Below are 18776 nucleotides of genomic sequence, written 5' to 3'. Positions count from 1 at the left end.
CTCTGACGCCACAGGGAAGCCATTGGGAAGTTTCCATGCATCAGAGGGGGGCGGAGTCACCTGGGTACATCACCGTGTGGCCCTGTCCTCAGTTATAAAACAACTGTCATCGGCGCTGAAGCGTCATATGGCGGGTGCCTCCCATGGAGGCGGATTTTTTTATTTTATTTTTCAGTCCGTCGGCGGAGCCATAGAAGAAGATGAATGGACTTTGTGGGACATTTTAATTTTTTATTTTTTCATAAAGAACTTGTCCCAAGGTGTGTCTTGTTTTTTTTAAACATTTTGACACTTTTTTTTTTAAATGGTACGGGTACAGTGTACCCATTACCATTTCAAATGGGGGGGGCGTCGGGATCTGGGGGTCCCCTTGTTAAAGGGGGCTTCCAAATTCCGATAAGCCCCCCGTGCGCAGACCCCCACAACCACCAGGCAAGGGTTGTGGGGATGAGGCTCTTGCCCCCATCAATATGGGGACAAGGTGCTTTGGGGGCTACCCCAAAGCACCCTCCCCATGTTGAGGGCATGTGGCCTGGTATGGTTCAGGAGGGGGGCGCTCTCTCATCCCCCCTCTTTTCCTGTGGCCTGCCAGGTTGCGTGCTCGGATAAGGGTCTGGTATGGATTTTTGGGGGGACCCCCACGCCATTTTTTTTTTAATTTTGGCGCGGGGTTCCCCTTAAAATCCATACCAGACCTGAAGGGCCTGGTATAGAATTTGGTGGGACCCCAACGCAATTTTTTTTTAAAATCTTGGTTCGGGGTTTCCCAAAATATTCATACCAGATCCAAAGGGCCTGGTAATGGACTGGGGGGGAATCCCATGCCGTTTTTTTCAATGACTTTTATCTGTGTTGCCGGGACCCGAAAATTCATTATAGCCACGAGTACTTTCAAATGACTTTTTTTCCTTTAGAAATGTCATTTTGTGCAGGGACTGTTCTGAACACGGGAAAAATGCACCACTTTACAGGCATACTATAGGAATGTTTCACTTTTATTGTTTCACTTTAAGCAATAAAATTACTGCTCCTGAAAAAACGTCCGTTTTTGAAACTTTTTTTTGCATTGATACATGTCAACTGGGGTAGGACCCAGGACCCCAAACACTTTTGATTTTTCACGTTCGTGTCCCATAGACTTTACCGGTGTTTGTGAGTTCAAACAAATTTTTTGCTTGTTCACATGTTCTGCTGTGAACCGAGCCGGGGGGGGGGGGGGGGGGGATTCAGCTCATCCCTAGTTATAAGATAATAATGTATTATGCATCTATTTACTGTGAAATTGCGGGTTGGAAGCCATAGCTTCAAACTTCAGTACTTTGTCCATTAAGCCACCTGCTTGAGTACAGTTTTTGAAAATATAGTAAATTACCTTAAAAACAATATATAATAATTATTTGTATATTACTTACTTATGGTAATTAACCCCTTGCCACTCAAGCCAATTCTGACACTTCTCTCCTACATGTAAAAAATCATAATTTTTTTTGCTAGAAAATTACTCAGAACCCATAACATTATATATATTTTTCTAGCAGACACCCTAGGGAATAAACCCTATGGTATAAAATGGTGGTCATTTTATGTTACACAGTATTTGCGCAGCAATTTTTCAAACGCATTTTTTTGGAAAGAAACTGTTTCATGAATAAAATAAAAAAACACTTAAGTTATCTTGATTTTTTGGTATAATGTGAAAGATGATATTACGCCGGGTAAATAGATACCTAACATTGTCATGCTTTAAAATTACGCACACTTGTGGAATGGTGCCAAACGTCAGTACTTAAAAATTTCCTGGGCTAATGGTACTTTACCATTGGTCCAAGAATACTGAGCTCAACCCGATAGAACATCTTCGGGATGAATTAGAGCGGAGACTGCGAGCCAGGCCTTCTGATTCACATCAGTGCCTGACCTCACAAATGTGCTTCTGGAAGAATGGTCAAACATTCCCATAGTCCCTAAACCTTGTGGACAGCCTTCCCAGAAGAGTTGACGCTGTTATAGCTGCAAAGGGTGGGCCACCTCAATACTGAACCCTTTGGACTAATGCCGCGTACACACGGTCGGACTTTTCATCTACAAAAGTCCGACGGACGCCGACGGACTAAAGCCGGCTGACAATCCGATCGTGTGTGGGCTTCCCCGGACTTTCAGCGGACTTTTCCAGCCGCAAATCTGACGGACTTTAGATTTGAAACATTCTTTAAATCTTTACGTCGTAACTACGCCGGACCCAGAAATCCGCTCGTCTGTATGCTAGTCCGACAGACAAAACCCACGCTAGGGCAGCTATTGGCTACTGGCTATCAACTTCCTTATTTTAGTCTGGTGTACGTCATCACGTACAAATCCGTCGGACTTTTGTGTGATCGTATGTAGGCAAGTCTGTTCGTTAGAAAGTCTCCTGCAAGTCCGCCAAAAGTCAGTCGAAAGTCTGTCTGACTTTTGTAGCCGAAAATTCAGACAGTGTGTACGCGGCAGAAGTCTGGGATGCCATTAAAGTTCATGTGCGTGTAAAGGAAGGCGTCCCAATAATTTTGACAATATAGTGTATGTGCAGCGTATGGGTGTTAAAGCCCACCCTCTTTGTCGCTGCACGAATGCACTACATAGGTGATAAGAGATTAAGCTAATAGGACAGTAGTCCTTTATTAGTGAATATTGTGGTCCTGAAATTAAAGTAAAGTTCTGGCTTGCCCTTAGCGAATTGATATAGCAGTAGAGGCCAGAACTTTACTTGTCAAGTGCAGCACAGGGAAAATTGAGCGAAGAAAGGGTTTGTTAGGGACTTTAAGGAAGCCATGTACTGGTAAGGACATGTAATTCCATCCCTAGGGACTTTGAATGAAACCATGATCTGGTGAGGTCATGCGTTTCCATCCCATTTAGTGGAGAGAAAGAGAACAAGGGGTGCGGGACTTTATATGAAGCCCAAGGTAGCAACAGAATTACTTGGTGAATATATGGGGGTTTTATTGGTTGTGACAATAATACATGCATAACATGCTGGTATAAAAATATAATATAATATAAAAAAATTCATATTGGACATATTAATCACAATGGTGACTCATATTAAACATATTAATATGTCCAATATGAATTTTTTGATATTATATTATATATTTATGCATGTATTATTGTCACAACCAATAAAACTCCCATATATTCACCAAGTAATTCTGTTGCTACCTTGAGCTTCATATAAAGTCTTGCTCTCCTTGTTCTCCTTCTCTCCACAGGGAAGATTGAGTAAAGTAAAAATTGACGGGACCCAGGGAACTTTTATTTAATTGCTGGGAGCCCATGGGTTACTGTCCATGTGCCCAAAGGTATTGCCCCCAGCCCCTGCTGCTGAACTGGTGGGGCATGGGGAACTTTTATTTAATTGCTAGGAGCCTCTGGTCAAAGCGATTACTGTGTAAGTGCCCAAAGGTATTTAAAGAGTGCCCACAGGCTCCATGCTGAACTAATGGGACCCAGGCCCCTCACAGGAGGGCTGGCTCTACCCCTATTGGTGGCCCTGATTGTGCGCTATCACGTTTAGGTCTATATAATAAACATATCAGTAATTTTTTATGAAACAGACAAGCCTATACAGTATTTTAAAGGGACCTCTGTGTTATGTAAACTTATCAATGTCTTCCTTTTTCTTCCTAATATTGTTTAATAGTGTTCCTTTGAAGATTGACATCCAGTGATGTTATGAGAATGGCTTGACACGTTTGTGACAGCAGTATGAAATTAGCAATCGATTTGCTGGCAGTTTTATTGGTTATTAATACAGTAATATCATAAAAGCACAAGGTCTTGAATGACCTCTCTTGTTTGATTAACAGCATGCACACCCCCAATCCACATTCAGGAACTGCCTCAGAACTCAACCTGGAGACCTTCTCTTATTTAATTAGGACACCGGATTTAACATTTGCTTCTCCTGCTCCAGTGTGCCAGATGACCTGTTGGGGCGGTTGGTGCATTTAATCACGTAGCGTGTTCTTTAGCTGACATCTTCAGGCTAGAATTATAGAACTGTATCTCGGCCTGTAAATTAATCACCTAAATTGCAAGTCGTTTATTCATAAGAAACATCCCAAAAGATTTAAAGCCCTCGTGTTGTTCTGCACGTTCATGTTATTCTGCAGTAATAGCCAATTATTTTTTAAATCTATTGAACATGCTTAATAAAAAAAACTAACATAAAAGTCATGCAAGCACACTTTACATATTTATTGGACTCATTTCTATGGTAAACAGGTACTTGAATAAATAAGACCATTGCTGGATTTGTTATTGTTACACATACCGAGAAAATGTGGAATGGCATGACTCTGAGTATAAAGCACATTTTGTGTATTTATTTCTAGTCTGATGATTAGATAAGTACAGACAGGGCTCACATTTCCAAACCAATATAGGTTAAAGGGTAAGTCCACCTAAAAGTGGAACTTCATGGGTAAGCTATGGCTGACGTGTACTTTTTGGCTTTAATCTTACCCGGTTTGCAGTTTTTAGTGTTCCTTCTTCTCCTGTTTTGCATTCAATGTTCATTTCATCAACGAAAACATTTTCGTCATAATTTTTTGTCAACAGCATGTTTCCAGTGACGAACGCTAAACAAAAAATACCCCACATTTTCATCAATTGATGAAAAATATGACGAAACTTAATTCCCATTTTCGTCAATGAACGAAAATGTGAGAGAGGGGCGTTTACCCACGTGAACTTCCAGTTTCCTCGGAGCTACAATCGTGGCCAAAAATGTTGGCACCCTGCATTTCTGTCAGATAATGTACCAACAGAAAATTGTTGCAAATTACAAATGTTTAGGCATTCTCATGTTTATTTCTTTTGTTTGCATTGGTATGACACAAAAAAAAGTGGTGAAACAAAAAGCCAAATCTGACACATTCCACGCAAAATCCCAAAATGGACTGCACAAAATTATTAGCACCCTCAATTTAAAATTTGGTAGCATACCCCTTGGAAAAAACAACTGAAATCAATTACTTCCTATAACTATCAATGAGTTTCTTGCACCTCCCTACTGAAATTTGGGACCACTCTTCTTTTGCCAATTGCTCCAGGTCTCTCAGATTGGAAAGGTTCCTTTTCCCAACTGCTGTCTTGAAATCTCTCCACAGGTGCTCTATGGGATTTAGATCTTGACTCATTGCTGGCCAGTTCAGTACTCTAGAAAAACAAGAAACATGGTCTATTGGGATGGTGAACAAACAGTTTTTTTATGTAGTCATGAGAGCTCTTTTTGACTGAGACCGAGTGGCTTGGATGCAAGTCACCATCCCACGGTAATTGGCCAGTCAAATTGCCTAGTAAGTACAATGTAGATATGAGACCCTCTTTTTTTGACTGGGACCAAAGAGTGGCTTGGGTGCATGAAACCATACCACAGTAATTGGCCAGTCAAATTGTCTGAGGAGGCCTCTTTATCAGTGGAGATGCATCCAGTAGGGGCGCTCGGGTGCCGCCCCCTCTCTCCAGCCACCCCCTCTGTGTACTATGGATAGATTCATGCATTACATTAATCTATAAGGAAATAAAAATAAAATGAGAAACCAACAGCAGCAGCTTAATTGCAAGACAACACAAAAAGATCAGATGGAAAAGAGAAGCTGCGCTATATATATCTAAATCAGCAATGGCTTGTATATAGAATTGTGTGTATTGACAAAGTCCATATAAACACCCAGGTGAACTTGATCCAAACTTAAGTGCCGCCACCTAATAAAAAAACTTGCTTACCAGATGGCAAGCAAAAGCATGCAGTTGGCTATAGCCCAGCCACGGCCTTTGCTTTGTAGGAAACGTCCAGACTGGTGTAACCAGATGATTCGTCTGTGTACCGTAATCAACTGTGATCGTGGACATCCGGTATTCCCAATAACTCAATCAGGGTATAATAGAGAAACCAACCATAGCGTAATAACGTTTGGAATGATTTATTATCAAAAAGAAGTATTGCACTTACTTACCATGGAGGAGGATACGTGCTGACGTCACCACGCTGTTTGACTAGGAGGATGGGGTTTTCTATTGCAGCCGTCCGGCTCTGTATTTATGCGGTTTTAATTCTTCTAATATGTAAGTGCAATACTTCTTTTTGATAATAAATCATTCCAAACGTTATTACGCTATGGTTGGTTTCTCTCTTATACCCTGATTGAGGAATAGAAATTTTATGTTAATTTTAATTTTATGTGGATTGACTTAGTTTAAAAAAAACTTACATTTCCGACATGTGCCTTGGCTGAAAACAATAGGACAGTTTAGTTCCCCTTTAATTCCTGTTTCATTTTTGACAAGCCAATTGCTGGCCGCACTACGTATATGTACAGACTGTCAGCAAGTGGTTTTTCCAAGATCATGGCTGCAGATGCAATCAAAATCTTCTTTTTTTTTTTCTTTACAGCTGGCAATTGGCTGTCTAGTAAAATGGATCTGGGTGGCTCTACAGCTGTCCAATCACTTTTACGGTACCGAGAAGGGTTACCTCACTTCCCATTGCCACCCACTGTGGTTTCCAGGCTGTCCCGTTCCTCCAGAGAGCAGGGGATCGTGGTAAATGGCCAGGATCACTTCACACAGAAGAGATGAAGATGGAGGAACATCAGTTCTCCGATCTCTGCTGTGACAAATGAATTCGGAAGCATCAACAATTTTGTTACTTCACAGTTTTAGAGCAGCCATTTCTTGACTGTTACAGCCAAGGGAGCAGCTAATCAAGCACAGTCTAGAAGGGGTTAACATCAGGGGCGATCAAAGGGTTAAATGTGTTCCTAACCAGTGTTTGTGCGCTGTGTGGGAGGTGCTTTTACTAAGGGAAGGCATTGATCCTTGTCCCTGCTTTGCAGGAACACAGAATCTATGCCTTCTGTACTGATAGAACGGCAATCTACCTTGTTTACGCAAACAGCCATTCTGCCTGTGTAACAAATAATCGGCACGTGCCGACATACATCGAGCCCACGGTACCTGCTGATTGGCTCTCGCTGTGCATAATCACAGTGGAAGCGAGCCGCCAGCAGCACGCTTTCGCACTCACTACCTGGAAGTGTGGGATTACATGGTTGGCAGGTGGTTAAACTATGTCTTTACTTTACTCTTGTTCCTTGATTTTGCTTTACTTGCCCTTGTGGTCTATAGTTACTAAGGGGGCAACTTACTAGAGGCAAAGAGAAGAAAATGTAGCCTTAGCTTAGCCATACTTCCCAACTTTTTGAAGGACACCTATTAGCAAAAGTATGTAGACACTCCCCTGCCACGCCCCCTTAAAGGATAATTATACAAAAAAATGATTAGTTAAACCCACATTTTTTATACAACTATATAGATCTGACCAAAATGAGAAACAAATGAGAAGGAAAGAGGGACAGAGGGATTTTGTTCCAAATCAGGGACAGTCGCTCGAAATCAGGGACAGTTGAGAGCTATGGCCTAATGAATGTGGTGAATAATCACTTTGCATAGAATAACCAATGACATGCAAGGCATATTTAAAATGTATATATTTTTATGTGCACTTGATTGAACGATGGAAGTCAGCAGAGCTTCTCCTTGCTCAATAAACTAAGGAAAAATTCCCCTGCAAAGTGAACAGCTTATTTGCAGGGCTGGGACAAGCGGTTGGGGCAGAAGGGACAGCTGCCCTGAGCACAGCATGTATTATAGGGATGGGGTTGCCACAAATTCCTTCTACTGCAAGGCTGACAGGAGTAGTGACAGTGGCATCACTATTGTCAGCCCAGCACTGGAAGTGGCAAGAAGTGGAGGAAAGAGCCTGGAGGAGGCGCAGTATGTTCTCTCTCTCCCCGTCTTCTTCATAAGCTCACACATAATGGGGGCGCAATTTGGCATCTTTGCCCTGGGCACTGGATTATCTTGTCCCAGAACTGTCTCATTGCCATTAGTAAATCCACCCCTAGCGCTTCAAATTATCATAGTTAATTTAGGGCAATCAAAGTGTAAGTAACGTATATAATAATGTTATTTTTATATCTATATCTGTTTAAATCTAGGAGTATCTGCAACACAGGGATTCGTGAATTTCCAGATGTCACAAAAATCTTCTCAACACAGTTGCATTTTAATCTGTGAGTAAAACGTTTCTATTAAAACATGTTTTTTTGTTTGTGTAGCCAACATGTGCCTGTTCCTTGAGTGTGTCAGTTGAAGTATTAGAGAATGTGAAGCATTCTCTGATAGGATGAGGTAGAGAGTATGGCATCACCACCCCGCCCCTCCACCTTGTCCAATCAGAGAACACTATTGCATTTGTTAAGAAAATGCAAAGCTATGTCTGAATGGCACCCGTATTGAGCGGACAACCTCCTGTGTTCACAATGCAGCAGGGCAGTCAATAGGTGTGGGACCAGGAAGCCAGTGGAGATCACTGGAGTAACGGTGTCTTCTATAGTGATTTCCGGCTTCTAGAGCAGTGGTCTCCCGACTGTGACCTTTTGCTTGCTTTTATCTGGCCCTTGGGGCACTATTTCATCCACAATGGGGCATACACTGCCCCCTCCCCACTGACCCCAATGAAGGGGCACAATTCCAATTCCTCCCAATGACACCATAGATGGGGCAATTGTATTTTCCACTGACATCAGGACCTTTTCTACTACCAATTGCCGTAGCCTGGCACCCAAATAGTCTTAAGGACAGTAAACTGGACCTTTGTTTAACCACTTAAGCCCTGGACCATTTGGCTGCCCAAAGACCAGAGCACTGTTTTGCGATTCGGCACTACATCGCTTTAATTGACAATTGCGCGGTCGTGCGACATGGCTCCCAAACAAAATTGGCGCCCTTTTTTCCCCACAAATAGAGCTTTCTTTTGGCGGTATTTAATCACCTCTGCGGTTTTTATTTTATAAACAAAAAAATAGCGACAATTTTGAAAAAACGCATTATTTTTTACTTTTTGCTATAATAAATATCCTCAAAAAATATATATAAAAAAAACTTTTTTTTTCCTCAGTTTAGGCCGATACATATTCTTTTACATATTTTTGGTAAGAAAAATTGCAAAAAGTGTTTATTGATTGGTTTGCGCAAAAGTTACCGCGTCTACAAAATAGGAGATAGTTTTATGGCATTTTTATTAATAATTTTTTTGTTTACTAGTAATGGCGGCGATCAGTGATTTTTATTGTGACTGCGACATTATGGCGGACAGATCTGACACTTTTGGCTCGATTTTGGGACCATTCACATTTATACAGCGATCAGTGCAATTAAAAATGCATTGATTACTGTGTAAATGTGACTGGCAGTGAAGGGGTTAAGTGTGTCCTAGAGACAGATTCTAACTGTGGGGGGCATGGCTATGTGTGACTTAATACTGATCACCGCTCCCGATTACAGGGAGCTGTGATCAGTGTCCTGTCACTAGGCAGCACGGGGAAATGCTTGTTTACACCAGCACTTTCCTGTTCTTCCTCTCCGTAACCCGACCCAAAACAATGAGCCCGTGTCCCCCTGGTCTCAGTGACACCTCCGGGGTATGCGAAGATGAAAATCACAGGGAAAACCCCGTCGTACAGGTAAGGTCGCAGCCGCGGCCTCTCATAAAACCCCTGCCTGCATGGAGATCCAGGCTGAGGAGCTCGAATGACCACCTGCTACAGTGGTGGATTTCAAAGCGGTCATGCAGGCGATCACTACTGACCAAAAAGGTGGAACACATACAGGCCAATGTGGAATTCATCAGGAAAGACTGATTCCTTCCATGGCCGAATGACTGAGGTAGAACAGAGGGTCTCCCAGAACGAAGACATGGTACATGACAATGGGGCCGATTTGCACACCCCAAAAACTAAGGTTAAGGCATTGAAGGCTCGGGCTGAAAATGCTGAAAACTGTAATAGAAGGAACAATCTGCGTATTTTGGGCCTCCCTGAAGGGGCTGAGGGCAATGAACCACCACCTTTGCTGAACGCTTCTGCAGCAATTGCTTCTCTCTGAACGTTTCTATCCATTTTGTACCGTGAAGAGAGCTCACCGTATACTCTCCACCAGGGGGCCCCAGGGAGCACCGCCTTGCACCTTCATCTTTAAGCTGCTCCACTTCCATGACCGTGACCTGGTGATGAGGGAGGCTAGATCGCAAGGTGAATTGCACTTTGAGAATGCCAAACTCCTGATCTTCCCCTATTATTCGCTGGAAAGGCAGAGGCAACGAAAATCTTTTGACTCAGTGAGAGCCAGTCTCTGCACCAAACATATAGAATACAGCATGTTGTTTCCAGCCAGACTGCGGGGGGAGGATGGTGAATCTGTCCGTTTTTTTGCATCCCCTGAGGAGGCCTCAGTCTGGATTGACAGCCTGCCTCGATGATGAGCATTACCGATGGTTGATTGCTTACATGGGCCGTGGATATCTAGTGCCTTATAGGCCTGCACGCCCTATAGATCTGACGTGAGGCACTACTGGCAGGACCAGGATCGCTCCACATCTCTGTCCACCTTTTGGGATGTGTTTAAAGCATTCTCCAGAGGCAGCCTGCAGTCACACATCTGTAGGGTCCACAGGGATATGCAGGAGGATCTACTGAGGGCGGAAGAAAGAGTGGCTGCACTTGAGGTGGAGTTCTCCCTGTCGAGGGCTCCCAGAGTGTACTCTGATCTTCAGGCAGCACTGAGAGATGTTCTTCTGCCCACGAACATCTGCTACTAAAACCAAGCTCTTACATCAATCTCAACGCATATTCGAGCATGGGGAAAAAACTGGCATGGTTGGCTAGGGAGAGTTCCTCGCCTGCGTCTATATCCGGCATTTATGACTCTGATGGGTTGCTGCTAACCAATTCTGCCTCTATTAATGCACGCTTTGCATTATTTTGCCAAGAGCTATATAGCTCCCGGGTGGTGGGTACGGACGAGGAACTATCCAAATATCTGGAGGAAATTGAGCTGCCATGTTTGACATCTGCCACTAGCAATGCATTAGATTGCCCCATTACCCTGGAAGAGCTTTAACAGGCGGTGGCCTCTCTGCAAAATGGTACAATAAGACACCGGGCCCTGATGGCCTCCCAGCAGAACTCTTTAAGACATCATATGTGGAGGAGCTGCTTCCTGCATTCAGGCTCATGCTCCAAAAGGCCATGGAGGAGGGATGTCTCCCCCCCATCCATGGCTGAGGCTGTCATTGTGGTCCTTCTCAAGCCTGGTAAGGCTCCAGAGCATTGTTCCTCTTACCTGCCAATATCCCTCCTTAATGTGGATGCAAAACTGTTGACTAAGGTCCTGGCGGTGTGGTAACTGCACTGGTACACGCGGATCAATCCGGATTCATGCCAGGTAGGGGAACTGACATTAATATCCGACGCCTCCTTACACATCTCTCTAGGCAGACAGGGACAGTCCAGAGGTGGTGGCCTCCCTAGATGCCGAAAAGGCTTTCGACTCTGTAGAGTGGCGCTACCTCTGGGCCATCCTACGTAAGTTCGGATTCAGCCCTCAGTTTATTAAGTGCATTTAATTGCTTTACCATAACCCTACAGCTCGAATATGCACTAATAATTCATTGTCCTCTCCTTTTCCCCTAACTCGGGGCACTAGACAGGGTTGCCAGCTCTCCCCGGGCCTGTGTGCACTGGCCATGGAGCTCCTGACAGTCCATATCAGGTCTGCTCCCTCAGTTGAAGGTATACAGGTAGGCATGATTGTAGACAAAATATCCCTATACGCAGACGATACCCTCCTGCTCCTGAAAGACATATCCTCTCTCCCACCAGCCCTTGAAATCGTTGATGTGTTCTGACTATTTTCGAACATCAGGGTCAATTGGGGAAAGTCACAGCTTTTCTCGTTGCACACCTCGTGCCAACACGCCCAGACTGGTACCCCGTTGACCTGGACATCCGAATTTAAATACCTGGGGGTGGTGATAAGGACCTCCTTGTCCTCCTATTTTGAACGTAACCTCTTGCTGTTGCTTAGGGCCTTCTCTCAGAAATGTATGGCCTGGAGGTCCCTCCTCCTTACCCCAGTGGGTAGAGTGAACCTTGTCAAGATGGTATATTTACCTAAGTTTCTCTACTTCTTCCGTAATTCCCAATTGGTGCCCCAGCTTCTTTTTTTAACAAACTACAGGGTATTATATCCTCCTTTGTGTGGAATGGGAGGCCTCCATGTTTGGCCATCTCCACTTCTCCACTCTACAGCTCCCTATTACTCAAGGGGGCCTATCCTTACCTAACTTTCAGGCTTACTTCTGGGCAGCAGTCCTGATAACGGTCAGATGGTGGTTCTCCCAACCTAAAGATAACCCAGCGGTTACCCTAGAGGCGGCCGTCATGGGGTCATACTCCACTCTTGGCAACTTGGTGTTCAGGGGGCAAAAATCCCACCCCGGTATTACCAACCTCATGTATACCACCATTTCGGTATGGCACAAGGCGAGGGCCCGTTTTAGCTCTCCGGAGATGTTTTCCCCACATCTCCCCCTATGGGGTAACCCAAAACTTCTGCATCTAAATAAAGTTCCTGACCCACAGGTTTAGGCAAGAAGGGATAGTGAATCTTAAACATGTTGTTTCCGGTGGCAAATTGCACTTCTTTCCCGACCTCAAAGATGCACACACATTACCCTGGTGGATGTTGTTCCGCTACTACCAACTTCGCCACGCATTTCAGAAGCAGTTCCCACCCTCTCTCACCCTGGAATCGGACCCTATAGAAGGATTGCTTATTTCCATAGTAATAGACAAACCCTTATACTCCCTGTACTTCCGCCCAGCTATAACCCCTACTAAAAAAATAGAAAAGACCTTTGACAAGTGGAAAATAGACATCCCTGACTTGACTGAATAAGACTGGGAAGCTTGTTTATCCTCTTTTGTGACTAGAATGATCTCAGCCAAGGACCATTTTCTGCAAGTTAAGTTCTTGCACAGGGCCTATTTCACCCCAAAACGATTGACAATTATGAATCCGGGAGCCCCCGATGCCTTGTCCCAGATGTGATCTGCAGGCTGCCTCCTTTCTTCATATGGTCTGGTCCTGTCCACGCCTTGCTGCCTACTGGTCAGAGATTCTTGATAAACTCAATCAGATAACCTCTTTGGCCCTCGAGTTGGATCCCAGGTATATGATGAGCAACATTTTGGCACCAACATTCAGGGTAGATACACTAGGCTGTTCTTAACTGCTTGCCGACAAACCGTCATAGCTATATGTCAGCTTGTGGGATCGGGATAGCAGGCACACACGCGCCACTGGAGGTATGCGCACGTGCCTGCTGCACTGCGGGGGTGCTGATGCCCGTGGCCGATGGTCGCGATGGCCGCCAGCCACGAGCGATCGCGGGCACGAGAGGCAGAACAGGGAAGTGTGTGTGTAAACACACAAATCCCTGTTCTGTGAGGAGTAACAACTCATGAGTTCTTAGTAGCTAGGAACCACGATCTGACATTTCCTCTAGGTCAGTCCCCTCCCCCTACAGTTAGAAACACCTCCCAGGGAACACAGTTAACCCCTTGATCGCCCCCTAGTGTTAACCCCTTCCCTGCCAATGACATTTTTACAGTAATCCAAAGAAAATGGGAAGTTTGGGACTTTGAGTGAGGCCATAGACATGGTGAAGATAGATAAAATAAAAGTACACATTTATTGTCATAAAAGTCATAAAACATGTCAATAACAGGAACCACATGGGTGAGACAACATTATAGTAAAATGTAATTTCATGTTTGTTCACACACACTATTAAAAGTGCGCGTGCAATACAGGCAACTAGGGTACATCTGGGTATGGTAGCCAAGTGCCCCGCAGTGGTCTGGATTGAACAGTCAATGCATTCCAATGAGTTCATAATGGTACATGAAGTATATAACAACACTTGCAAAAGAGACAGTGAGACCACAGTAAAATACAAAATCAAATTAAAAAAGGAAGAACGTAGAATGATTGAGGTGTGAAGAAACATCTCAGAATGCCCAGAATAGATGATTGAAATAGGGGCTACTATGTGCATCCCAAACAATGCCCGACGCGTTTCGTGTATATTACAGTCATCAGGGGCGGGTGCTAGTGATATATCTATAAAATATGATAGAATGAAATTAGTAAAATGTATTAGAACCTATCAAAAAAGGAAGTGGGTAAGTGTAACAAAAATGCTTACGAGAACTCACTGTAGTGAGGTATAATAGGTATGGAACCGAGGTCAACCAGTCTCTATATATGTGCCTCATATAAAGTCCCACAACCCTTCCCATTGTTTTTACAGTAATCAGTGCATTTTTTATAGCACTGATCGCTGTATAAATGCCAATGGTCCCAAAAATTTGTCAAAAGTGTCCGATGTGTCTGCCATAATGTCCCAGTCCCGATAAAAATCGCAGATCTCCACCATTACTAGTAAAAAAAAAAAAATAATAAAAATGCTATAAATCTATCAACCATTTTGTAGACGCTATAACTTTTGCGCAAACCAATTAATAGACGTATTGCAATTTTTTTTTTTTTTTTTTTTTTTTTTTTACCAAAAATATGTAGAAAAATACATATTGGCCTATACTGAGAAAAAAAATAGCTTTTTTAAAAAAAAAAAAGGGGGGATATTTATTATAACAAAAAGTACCAAATATTGTGTTTTTTTCAAATTTGTCGCTATTTTTTTGTTTATTGCGCAAAAAATAACCACAGAGGCGATCAAATACCACCAAACGAAAGCTCTATTTGTGGGAAAAAAGGACGTCAATTTTGTTTGGGTGCAGCGTCGCACGACCGCGCAATTGTCAGTTAAAGCGACACAGTGCCGAATCACAAAAAATAGCCCTGTCATTCAACAGCCAAATCTTCTGGGGCTGAAGTGGTTAAGCTATGCCACATTCTATGCAGGCAAGGAGATATTTCTCCACTGGAAAGATGCTGCACCACCCACGGTGTCCTCCTGGCACTCTGTTCTAAATTCTGTCCTGTCACTCTATAGAATCACCTACCTTAATCGGAATTGCCCTAGCAAATTCGATAAAATCTGGCAGGATGGATAGACGCTTGGGGCTCCGAGATTACGGATGATGACCTGGGTCTTGAGGCTGCACCGCAATAATTGTTTCCTTATCTGTTTTCTTGCCTGCTAATACTTATGTGGAGTTTGTAACTAATCTTATCACTTGGGATTTTTTTTTTTTTTTGCGCTATTAAAAAAAAGACTGACAATTTTGAAAAAAAAACCAATATTTTTTACTTTCTGCTATAAAATATATCCAATAAAAGAAAATCTAATTTTTGCCTAAATTTAGGGCAATATGTATTCTGCTAAATATTTTTGGTTAAAAAAAAAGTCCCAATAAGTGTATATATTAGTTGGTTTGTACAAAAGTTATAGAGTCTACAAACTATGGTATATATACTAGAAATTGTATTTTATTTTTTTCATACTAGTAATGGCAGCGATGAGTGACTGCAATATTGCGGCAGACAGTCTGACACTAACTGACACTTTTGACACTTTGTGGGAACCAGTGACACTAATACAGTGATCAGTGATAAAAAAATGTGCACTGTCACTGTACTGATGACACTGGCTGGGAAGGAGTTAAACATCTAGGGTGATCAAAGGGTTAAATGTGTGCCTAGCCAGTGTTTTTTGTGTAAACTGTGAAGTGCTTTCACTTAGGGATGTGCTGGATTTTATTCCCTGCGTTGCAGGTAAAGAAAAGCCATTATATCCCCGCTGTCAGGATGGAGCTCTGCATTGTTTACATTTGCAGAGCTCCATCCAGCCTCTCTCCTCGTCAATCAGTGGGTGCCGGCGGACATCAATTGGCTGGGACCCGCTGATCAGCTTCTCCTATGACTAATCACAGCAGAAGAGGCACGCCCCCTATGTGGAAGTGCAGAATCACATATATACATAGCTCCCAACTGTCCCTGATTTCGAGGGACTGTCCCTGATTTGGAGCAATGTCCCTCTGTCCCTCATTCCCCCTCATTTGTCCCTCATTTTGGTCTAATCTATATAGTTGTATATAAAATGCACTTTTTATCTTTCAAAAAGTGTTTCCCAGTGCTAAACCCTTCTTACAAATTCTAAATTGCTGCATTTGTCAATATTAAAAGCCAATTTAAAGGAATAATAGTGGTAAAAAAAAGCACTTGTGGATTTAATTAAACCTTTTTGGGGGTTATGTCCCCCTAAGGGGCATGGCAGGGGGCGTGTCCTATGCCTACATACATTTGCTAGTAGGTGTCCCTCATTCCCATCTCAAAATGTTAGGAGGTATGTGTGTGTGTATATATATATATAGGCTGTTGTTAAGTGGAAGTTTAGTCAGAAAATTAAGTCCTGCAAGATCACTTCATGCTGGGCTCTCTTGCAGGTATAGCTATGTAAAACATTAAAAATAAGTGCCTATACTGTTTAAAATCCAGTAATACGCTGACTTATCCTGCTCTTCACATGCTTAGTTGCTCTCCATTTTTGGCATTGTGCCGAAAATCAGAGCCACTAGAGGCCGATCTGCTGACAGCCTAAAGATTTACTGCTGCTCAGGAGCTCTGGGCTTCAGCAAAATGGCGGCTTCCGGCAAGAAGAAACAGGAGCAATGCTGGAGGGAATTTAAAGCACACACTAATTTTAGTAGCATAATTACTAATGTGGAATGTATGTTCCTTGCTAAAGAACATTCTTTTTTATCAAGTTGGGTAAAGTTCCGCTTTAAATTTGAGGTTTCAATTCATGTGCAGCCAGAAATATCTGTCATCAGTGCAGCAAGTTTTCAACGGGCTGCATATCATTAAAAGTCCAGGAAAAGAGTGCAGGTTCATTCTATAGTGCAATAAGCATACAATAGGCTCAATTTATGAAGTTTAACACAAGGATAAATATCTTTTGTTTTGAACATATGACTTTTCAAATCTATTTAGACTTAGTTGAAAATAAACTCACTTTTTTGAATAAGAATCCTTATCCTGGTGTGCTAGCTTTGTGAATTGGGTCTAATGGCCCTTGTATAAGAGACAGACAGTTTGGTCCACAGAAACCAAATGGATTTTAGCTAAAAAAATAAATGGTTATAATGGTGTGGTTTGTATTTTTGTACATTATTGGGCAACCTGACTTTCTCAGCATTTACAATTTTGAATACATTTCTTTTTTCCAGGGAGATTTATGAGAACATGCATATAACCGTTATACCAGCCAATGCTTTTCAGGAAATGAACAATGAATCTTTGATACTGTAAGTAAAAGAAAAAAAAAATCTCAATTAGGGTATATGCACACACTGGTCACAGGACTGCTCTTGCTCTGAGTTTGCATTGTGCTGGAATTTGGGATCAGTTGCTGTAAATCACTTTAGAGAGCTGTATTGTGAACACAGGTTCAGTTCACAATACAGCCATTTACCTGTGCTAATTGCATACAAACAGCGCATGCAGAGTTTTGGTGCATTACTATGTCAGCAATCACATTACAGATTTATTACCAAATGTACCCGAATGCATAGCTCCCAACTGTCCCTGATTTCGAGGGACTGTCCCTGATTTGGAGCAATGTCCCTCTGTCCCTCATTCCACCTCATTTGTCCCTCATTTTGATTTGATTTATATAGTTGTATATAAAATGCACCTTTTATCTTTCAAAAAAAGTGTTTCCCAGAGCTAAACCTTTCATCCATCCTCCATCAATGCCCTAGACTGATCAGTGGATAACCAGTGGAAGAGTGGCAGGTGATAGTGTGAAAATAGCAAGGTGTCTGATGGCAGGATAATCAGGGGGAGGCCCAGGGAAGACTCTACTCAACAACCCCTACGGGGGGCAATGCTACATATATATCTGGTTAGTTATTCTTGATGTTACATTTTATTTGTGCTTTTATTGGCCTAAATTGCTAAAATTGCTTTTCTAAATTGCTGCATTTGTAAATTTTAAAAGCCAATATAAAGGAATAGTAGTGGTAAAAAAAGCACTTGTGGATTTAATTAACCTTTTTTTTGGTTAATTCTCCTTTAAGGGGGTGTGACAGGAGGCGTGTCCTATGCCTACATACGTTTGCTAGTAGGTGTCCCCCATTTCCATCTCAAAATGTTGGGAGGTATACCGATGCAAAGCAAACACCGCACACACACAATATAGTTGTCAATATGCATTTACCAGTTTTGTTTTACATTGTGTCTATATGCTGTGTTCTATATACTTATGTAGGCAGTTTTTAAATGCTTCAATGGTGCTAGGATACAATATATCAAGCAGAAGGCCAATAAAAGCACAAATAAAATGTAACATCAAGAATAACTAATCAGATATATATGTAGCATTGCCCCCGTAGGGGTTGTTGAGTAGAGTCTTCCCTGGGCCTCCCTCTGATTATCCTGCTATCAGACACTTTGGTATTTTCACACTATCATCTGCCACTCTTCCACTGACTATCCAATGATCAGTCTAGGGCAGTGATGGAGAACCTTGGCACCCCAGATGTTTTAGAACTACAATTCCCATGAAGCTCAACTACACTGCAGAGTGCATGAGCATCATGGGAAATGTAGTTCAAAAACATCTGCGGTGCCAAGGTTCACCACCACTGGTCTAGGGTATTTGGGTTTTTTTTGGTATTTATTGGTAGAACTTGGATAGAAGAAGGGATTAGTGGGATACTCCAACTTGAACTGTGCACAGACCAGGACAACTCTCACTTGACCCCATTAAATGGAATTGGATAGCAGACTCCCTGCTGGACCACTCTATAGCTGTGTGGAAGAAAAAGTCCTTTGCTTGTTCTGGCAGCAGATTCAATGCA

At 42.6% G+C, this 18776-nt stretch overlaps 1 protein-coding gene across 1 annotated transcript in view; it reads left to right on the top strand.

The window, feature by feature from the left end:
• Positions 1–18776, top strand: part of LHCGR (luteinizing hormone/choriogonadotropin receptor) — a 272081-nt gene that overhangs the window by 173856 nt on the left and 79449 nt on the right. The window contains exons 5-6 of the mRNA XM_073628526.1: positions 8043–8117; positions 17142–17219. Of these exons, the coding sequence (XP_073484627.1) occupies positions 8043–8117; positions 17142–17219 (153 nt within the window). The remainder of the gene's footprint in view (positions 1–8042; positions 8118–17141; positions 17220–18776) is intronic.

The sequence above is a fragment of the Aquarana catesbeiana genome, linkage group LG04, assembly GCF_042186555.1.
Source record: "Aquarana catesbeiana isolate 2022-GZ linkage group LG04, ASM4218655v1, whole genome shotgun sequence".
NCBI classification, from domain to species: Eukaryota; Metazoa; Chordata; class Amphibia; order Anura; family Ranidae; genus Aquarana; species Aquarana catesbeiana.
Note: the sequence above shows the minus strand (reverse complement) of the source record. Positions and strands in the feature narration are given on the sequence as shown.